The sequence below is a fragment of the Alosa sapidissima genome, chromosome 22 (assembly GCF_018492685.1).
Source record: "Alosa sapidissima isolate fAloSap1 chromosome 22, fAloSap1.pri, whole genome shotgun sequence".
Lineage (NCBI taxonomy): Eukaryota > Metazoa > Chordata > Actinopteri > Clupeiformes > Clupeidae > Alosa > Alosa sapidissima.
The window spans coordinates 29,381,727-29,390,180 of NC_055978.1; the positions used below are offsets into that span (position 1 = coordinate 29,381,727).

The following is an 8,454-nucleotide window of genomic DNA, read 5'->3' on the forward strand; positions in this document are numbered from 1 at the left end:
TATAGCTATGGCTAGCTTTACAGAGATAGAGGCTCAGAGGCTGCGAGATTAGGCCTACGTGTCAGTTTCCAGCTGTAGTCTCAAACAGTCCTTTCAAGACTCGGGATAAGTAAACAGTAGAAAACTCTTGACTAACCCTGAGACGCTATCTCAGTGCATGAAGCCATTTCTACTCCACTCCATTCAAATATGCACTGATTCCAACTGATGAAATTCCGATTAACGTTTGAAACGCTTTAAGACTATAATAGCAAGTATGGCAGATGTTGGCTGACTACCAAAAGGTATTCTCCTAAAGGCGCTAACACGAATAGTCTTCTAAAAAGCAAAAGAAATAGCGGCTACAGCTCATGAACTTTGATTATTCTACAGTGTTATCCTCTGGTCCATGTCACTGTTCAGACAGTGCAAGGCATTTTCTACGTGGACAAGGTAAAAACATGGTCCGTAGGCTTGCTGTCGCTGAGAGACAACTTTAGCTTAACGTCAGGAATGGACCACTTTGGTTTGGGTTAGCAAGCTATGCTAGTTCACCAATACATCACGGTGTGTGTGCATATCAGACGCTAAATCAGTGAACATGCTGCTATGTGAGGAGTCGTCAGCATCAGTGACAGATATTTCTTAAGTAATATCACTGACTAAGGGGAGGCTAATATAAAGTTAACGTAGTTAAACAACGTTAACGTTACAATCGATTTCTCTCAACAGACCGTTAGAAACTGGTTAAGGTAACGTTAGGTATCAATCTTGAAGTTTTGAACAAAGTGAAGAAATACAGAAGTGGTGACGTTTCAAAGGTCATTATAAACTCAAGAGAAACTATGTCTGACAAAGTAACGTTGCGCATTCAAATAACTAGGTTGGATACGCTAACGTTACCATGTTTAATGTTAACGTAACACTTAACTTTACCTATGTGAAGCTTGAGAATTCTAGTTGACGTTAGTTGGTCTTGAACAGTCTGCTTGGACTGCTGAATCTTCCCAAGCATAACGTTAGCAAAGATCCTTGATTACTTCGTTTCAATCCACTCTGACATTAGCCATGAAACTGGGGGAGTGAGGTCTCCTACGTTGGCAGGAGTGGATTTATACGCCTATGAAAAGTTCATGAAAGTACGTCTAACTACATGTAGTGGTTGAATCAGTGCAAAAGCTCAATTTGCGACCCACCTTTGACTACCCGCTATTTGCTATATAATTATCGTTAGCTAGCTAGCAATTCCTTAGCCCAACACTTTATGTGTCCATATGGTCTTACCATCTTCACGATTCCTCTCTGGAGTGCCGGAGCAGGAGCCGGGTTAGACTGTGCGTGTGCCGAGACCGATGATGCCATGTCCGTGGGTTTAAGTTCACCGTTAGGGGAGACAGGTGAGGAACCAGGAGCCCTATGTGACTGTTTCACTGAAAGCCAAGAGGGGTAAAAGACTGAGCACTGCTGATCAAACAAGCTTAACCGGAAGCATACGGACCCATGCGTTGAATGTACACGTCAAACTATTACTCTTCCGGGGTCATCAAAGACCCACGCTAAGTTAAATAGGCTCATTACCTCATGACGTAGAAAAATGGTAATAGTAGTATCCGGTACTTGGAGAGGTACGACACGTCAGCATACACAGTGAGCAGTCAGTGGGCTAAATGCTGTAGCCCAGTAGTGATATAATACGGCTATTCAAATCACGTGACTTACTGACACTAAGCATAACCTATACTTTTAATATCGTAACATGTTGGAATGCATATATCCACCTTACCTCGTATCACTGAGTTGCCTATAGGCTCACAAGAACTGCTATAACAAGCATTAGTAGTCCACAGAAAAACAATGGCTGTCAACAATATGCCAAAACATTACAGAAATTGCAATCCATGCCCTCAACCTGTGTGGCATAGGCGTAAATATCTACCATTAGGTACTTGCAAAAGACTGAACGTTTCAAAATAATTTGCTGAACATGCTTTAAAAAAAAATAGGAATTTGAGAAACTCTAAAAGTGATGTTAAGAACTAATCACTAGATGACGCCATTTACTAGGAATAGGAATGGGAGTGTTGGAATGTATGCCTGCATAGAAAATGTTAGTTCGTTTTAACTATGACGGGATATTTTCCCTTTTATTCATTCTAGTGACAGCTGCAGATAGGCAGATTGCTATACCAAGACGACATTTTTAACTTGACGTAGTAGTCCAGAAATTTGCTCTTATTTACATCAAGCCTTGATTTTGAATTTTGACAGAAATGAACATATTACGCCGCAGTTTAAAACATGATTTTGCTTAAGTAAGACAATAGTTTAAAAGAGAGAACACGCGAAGTTGTTATTGTAGCTTAGGTAGGCTATGCGCAAAGGTGGAATGACTGTTCTCGCCCTTCGCCCCTGGATTGAATTTAGCGCATCTAACTCACCTGTCTGTGTCTGAAAAAATGTTAAGGGGAACTTTGAGTGCGCTTATGCTGTTGTTTGTGAAAGATATTGGCTTACTGATCGTGAAGGTGGTTTGTATGAGTGATGATTCTATTACTTTTCTTCCTTCCATAGTTGATGTCCTAAGGTGACCGTGTTGGGTGGTTAGCCAAAAGGTCTAACATAGCTCTCCTGGGACCATGCGAACGATGGAAAATTAACGAGATTTTGGGGGGAATTGTTGGGAAATGCCCATCATCATTTTGTTGATTAAAACGTAAAACTGTTTATTTTGGTACTGTATGTTTTTACTCAGGAAACGGTTGGTTTAATCACGAATATCGAATTGTGTCGTTGTGCGCTTTGGGTAGATTTAGGTACCCATTTACGCGAAAAATATACTAGCCCTTTGTTTTGTTTTATGCTTCAAAAATCCCAAATTCAAACGCATCCGTCAGAAAAAAATGTTTTTTTATTTATTTGAATTACTGTCTGTGTGTACAGACCCCAAATTTTCCCTTAAGACAAAGACGTTGAACAGTCAATAGAAGTCCCTCGGGCTTTTGCGCACCAGGTGTGCTTGGCTATTTCCCTTGCAGTCAGTGCTTGCTTTTATTAACTTATGTTCCGACTAATAAAGTGAGTCATAAAGTACATTCTCTACTGCGTGGGCACTATGTTCTTGTGAATAAATACTTTATTTACCTATTTCCTCCGTCGGCAAGGAGATAATGGTGTTCAGAATGTTTGTCCTCTACATACAAAGCACCCAACGATGAAAATATTATTATCTGGTAACCAGTGGTTAATATATAATTTGGACCATATGGCATTTTAAAAACCATCCTATATTTCTACAGTACTTCGATCTGTGTGGACCTACCTAATGATCCCCAATTAGTCATTAAACAGCCAGAAAGACGAGGCCTGTGTATATTCTCATTCGCTAATATTTGCTCTTCAAATATTTAAATATAACGTTTACAACACATTTTATCTACAGGCCAGACAAGGGACATCTGCGAGGTCTTTTTAGACTCTTTATTTTATAAATATATCCCAATTGAGCCTGATATTTTGCTCTCCGCCTCTATTTACTCATGCTTGAAAGAATATGCAATAAAAAGACAAAGTTATCGATTTATGATTTATCAGAAGCACTTTACCATATGGCAGTTGACTGTGGAACAGATTTTCAAATGTTTGTTTAAAAAAGAAAGCATCTAATTCGCATGCAACGCCACTATCAGAAATAATGCTGGAGTCACGTGACCACGCAACTCTAGCGTCATGACTATGCTACCTATGATTTAATTCTATGTTTTAGACCATCATTGCACAGGAGGCTTATACTTTGTTAGTTTCTCATATCGTTATTCTCTGGGGGCATAAAGCTGACTCCAAATTGGTAGGCTTATTACAACTCCATCATATGCCACAGGCTATGGTCAGTGTTTTGTATCTCAGTGTTTTGTAAGGCCATAATGTGTTGGGTCTTCTTAAGGAATTTTCTTGTGATAAAATATGATAGCCATAAGGAAAATGAATTATACTTCGTTCATCAGCACGCTTTAGCCTATATCATAACCCTAAGTGTTAAGGAGAAAGATAATGTTCCTCTAGAGAGAGCAAGTTCATAATGCCACATGCAGAAAAGAAGTCAATTAGTCTAGTCCAACATAATCCACTGACTAGCCTACTTCTGTCTGTTTAGAAAATGTCACCAAAAGTGGCAGTGAGGTTTATAACAGTATTGTTCCTCCACAGAGTGAGGAAGATGCTTGTGTGGCTATAAGCAAAGATAATAGCCTAATCCAGTCAGCACGGGAACAGGTCTGTAAAAGATTGCATCCAATATTTACTTTTCCCATATCTGACAAAGCGTCATCCAGATAAGAGCGTGTTGCCCCAGCCTATATCAGAAATCTCGCGCTCCGGGGCTAAATGGAGACGCTGGTGAACTCTGCGTTGCGCACAGGTTCGTGGGGAGGATTTTCACTGTCCCTTTCAAGGAATTAAGTTAGCATTTTCACAGTCTATCAGAACGTTTTTGAAAAAGGGTTTTTAACGTTCTTTTAGGAGTACATTTATCTAAAGAACGAGGTCATTCATTGTATTAATCTTGGTTACAACCATGTGCTGCACTGACATGGATCCGACAAACGAAGGTAACATTATTTATTTATTATGCCAAAATGTCATGCGTGCGCGTAAATGCATCTTTCACACGTTTCTCTTGTCGTTTTTAATGCAGGAAACAACTGCATCAATCAGCTGGGTGGTGTGTTTCTAAACGGCCGACCACTACCTGCTTACAAGCGCAGGATGATGATTGAACTAGCATCAGAGGGTGTGAGACCTTCTCAGATCTCACAGATTCTTAAGGTACACTTTGGCCAAATGGCAATGCATATAATGATGTTTCAGTGTTAAGAGTTTGTTGTGAAGACTATGGGTGTTAACAAGACCAAGTGAGTAAAAAATATTGTCTAAATGGTTACCCTATGCTTTCTCACAATGTTGTCCATTCAAATACATATTTATATATTCATTTCAAAGAATCCACGTTTGCTATAAGCTCATGTCTTGTGTAGGTGTGTAGTTATGCTGTCAGTTAGTGAACAACCGTTATGTTTTATATATTTACATTTTTGTAGGTATCCAGTGGTTGTATTAGCAAGATACTCAACCGATATAAGAAAACCGGGATGCTCTGCCCAAAGGCTATTGGAGGAAGTAGACCTCGGAGGCTCACACCTGATGTAATATCAACAATTATTCAACACAAGAATGCGAGTCCAAACATCTTTGCTTGGGAAATTCGGCAAAGACTTCTGGCAGCAAGAGCATATGAAGCTGAGAAAATCCCAAGTGTAAGTTAAAGAATAGACTAGAAAGAAAAAATAACATGGGACAAAAAGAGAAATGCACATTTCAGTGGTGCCTTTGCTTTTTAGGTTTCCTCCATCAATAGAATTCTGAGAAAGATGAAGACTGACACTTTTGCCTCAAATGCCATCTATGCAGGTGAACAGCACAGTCTTAAAGATAAAGCAATAAATAGTTCACATCTTTCAGAAAGTCCTCCTGCACCTTGTGTGTGTCTTTCTTGCAGAAATTGTGAATGCTGTACCAGGTCAGGGGAGTGAGGTATCTGGGACAGAACACCTGGCTGTTCTTCAGTCATCTAACCATCATCCAAGCAGTACCCAACAACGGAATAGAACCAGTTTCAGCCCTAAACAAGCAGAGGCTCTCGAGCAAGGTTCCCAGACTTCTTTATAAGTGACTCATTTTTTTGACAAAACATTAAATGGAACTCGATCAGTTTTTCACCATTGCAATGATGAGAACATAGGTTATTTCTGATTTGAAGTATTTTGAACGTGTGATATTATCCCCTGCAATACTGGTTGATGAGATGTCAGTCAGCAGTGTCTGATTCTGATTCATATTTGTGCATCATGATTGAACTGATTGATCTCATCTCTCTCTCCCCATGCATGGAATAGAGTTCCATCACAATCACTATCCAGATATGTTAGCTCGTGAAAGAATAGCGATACAAATCAGTGTACCAGAGGACACCATAAAGGTAATATCATGTAGAATTTGACAGGTTACATTACCACAGCAACACACCAGGCTTCTGATGAAGGGATTCTTTCTTTTATACAGGTGTGGTTCTCAAATAGAAGAGCCAAATTGAGAAGGGAGAGTCAGACCAAGCAAAACAACTGTACATCCCATGGTATGTTGTGGACTCCTATGAAATATACTGCATTTGTAATACACATGGGGAAGTTTACTCCGATGTATTTGAGATTCTTTGATGATAATGTTCTAAGACTGGAAACTGTTTAGGGCATAGCTTCAAATTCATGAAAAACTATATACTGAAGTGCTGCACACAAATGTAATGACAGATCTTTTTGCTAAGAGTCCCATGTGCATAACTGCCAACAAGTTCCGGTAAATAGGGGTTTTCTGTTTGGAAATGGGTGCATGCACAACTGCAGAAAGGGTGGGGAACCAAATATTACAATGATATTAATCTACACATGTTTATGTTATTACCGTAAATACAATTATCTTATTGTGTTTACATGTGAAACAGGAAAAGCGCATCCTAGACTACTCAGTTTAATTGTCATTTTCTGACTTTGTAGTATAAATGTATGATGTCAGTATTCTTTCATCTGTCCGAAGGACCTGCATCACTGCATGATGACAAGACAACTCTATCCCAGACCTACCACCAGGATAACAGATTGTCTTCTTCTCATATAGGCAGAAAATATTTCCAGTTTGATCCTTCTGAAATAACTACTTTCTCAGAGAATAGTACCGGATTGTGTTGGGCCCACTATCACTCTTTTCAGCCAACATTTTCATTTGGGCATCCCCAAAATGAGCAGACTCTCTTTGGCTCATTTCAATGATGACAGATCTTGGAACCATACTAACAGAATCGCTTTGACTGACAAGTGGAGATTTGATTGACAAGTGACAAGGCATTAAAGAGGACCTTTATGCCACCAACATATTAATGGAGAGGTTCCATTTCCCAAACCTTTGTGATGTTCTGTATATTACCTGTTTCCATATGAGAACATGTTCTGTGAGACCTACAGTACCAACTGCTTGTCTGTAAAGGTCATGATGAAGTTGAGGAATCATATTTTGTTGGTTAGTTGCTATGAAGACTAAAGGAACTACACACATACAATATACAGTATATAGTACACTTAGCCAAAGTCTTAGCTTTTGTATAAAAGAAATGCTGTAATGTTAAGATGCTTTATCATTAATTGACCCACTAAACCCACCAAATAACTGTGGCCAGATAAAATAATCCTTTATCAACCCCACAATGAAGAATCTCATGTTCTTACTCTTATATGTTGTTACTGTAGATGAAGCGGCCAAGTGCTACACTCACACTGTACAGCAACAGCACATATGCAATACAGTATTTGTTTGTTTGTAATTGCAAAAATGTTCAGTCACAAAAAGATTCTCACACATATTTGATTTATAAAAAAGTTGTCAACAATAAATACATAAATGAATTAAAAACCAAAATATGTTGTTTGCATTAACTTTGCATAACTAAGGCAATGTAATTAAGTTCTTTCACCTTAAAATATCAACTTCAAACTAATTTTGACATTAACAATACAGAGAATTACATTACATTACATTACATTTGGCTGACGCTTTTTTAGCCAAAGCGACTAACAACATGGTAAACAGTTTAAGTTTTAGAGCAATTCTCAACAATTTTAGGACAATTTAAAAAACATTAGAGTACAGTAAAAATAAGTGCATCAGTGAGTGCTGTTTTTAACAGTTACGTGTCAGTTTAAGACGGCTGGTGAGTGCTAGGATCAGCAAGACTTGTTGTAAGTGTTGCTATGAGAGGAGATGTTCTCTAAAGAGCTGGGTCTTCAGGAGTTTTTTGAAAATGGAGAGGGATGTCCCTGCCCTGAATTAAATGGTGTCTCTGACATTACACCCGAAATGCCTGTATTGCACTATGCAATGTTGATGTTGCGGGTAGGAGCATGACCCTTTTTTATTGATTTTAGGCTAATAAGGTACCCCCGTAGTGCTAACAGTTTTCCCAGTATGTTGAAAATGGATGAAATTACTGCATTGCGTTGCTTTAATATGGTTAGAAAACCCCTTTGCTGCAAAACAGCCTATAGTCTTTTGAAGTGAGACAGTAAGAACTTTGCATATAGTTGGGATGATGTTTCTTGAGGAAACATGTCTGAGATAAATGTGTGGGAACTTGAGTGTCCCTGCCAAACATTTTTTGAAGTTGGTCCAAATATTTCAAAGACAGACAAAATAAAGAGTTAATAAAGCTACAGTGACCTTCCTCCGCTCATGCCACAGATGTAGAGTGCATTTCCCGGTCTCAAGTCAGATTCCTTCACAAAACTTTCTCATAAATCTGTCCAATCTCATATACCATACCATACCATTTATAGGCAACTCTATAAATCTGGAATGAAAGTAGTCCCTCTGTGA

At 38.8% G+C, this 8,454-nt stretch overlaps 2 protein-coding genes across 10 annotated transcripts in view; one reads left to right on the forward strand and one right to left on the reverse strand.

Annotated features, from left to right (window-relative positions):
• Window positions 1-1,485, reverse strand: part of snd1 (staphylococcal nuclease and tudor domain containing 1) — a 137,283-nt gene extending 135,798 nt beyond the window's left edge. Inside the window, exon 1 of the mRNA XM_042078130.1 lies at window positions 1,264-1,485. Within this exon, the coding sequence (XP_041934064.1) occupies window positions 1,264-1,341 (78 nt within the window). The 5' untranslated portion in view covers window positions 1,342-1,485. The remainder of the gene's footprint in view (window positions 1-1,263) is intronic.
• On the forward strand, window positions 54-6,987 carry pax4 (paired box 4). Of its 9 annotated transcripts, XM_042078134.1 has the most exons (11): window positions 58-284; window positions 373-432; window positions 4,183-4,393; window positions 4,495-4,583; window positions 4,670-4,800; window positions 5,073-5,288; window positions 5,373-5,442; window positions 5,531-5,680; window positions 5,928-6,010; window positions 6,094-6,166; window positions 6,625-6,987. In XM_042078134.1, the coding sequence occupies exons 4-11, from the start codon at window positions 4,550-4,552 to the stop codon at window positions 6,855-6,857; spliced, it is 990 nt and encodes a 329-aa protein (XP_041934068.1). In that variant the 5' UTR covers window positions 58-284; window positions 373-432; window positions 4,183-4,393; window positions 4,495-4,549; the 3' UTR covers window positions 6,858-6,987. The 9 variants fall into 9 exon arrangements, with proteins under 9 accessions (XP_041934072.1, XP_041934066.1, XP_041934071.1 ...); XM_042078137.1 differs by lacking the exon at window positions 4,183-4,393 and having other exon boundaries at window positions 57-284; XM_042078133.1 differs by having other exon boundaries at window positions 58-432.
• The last annotated feature ends 1,467 nt before the right edge of the window (window positions 6,988-8,454 follow it).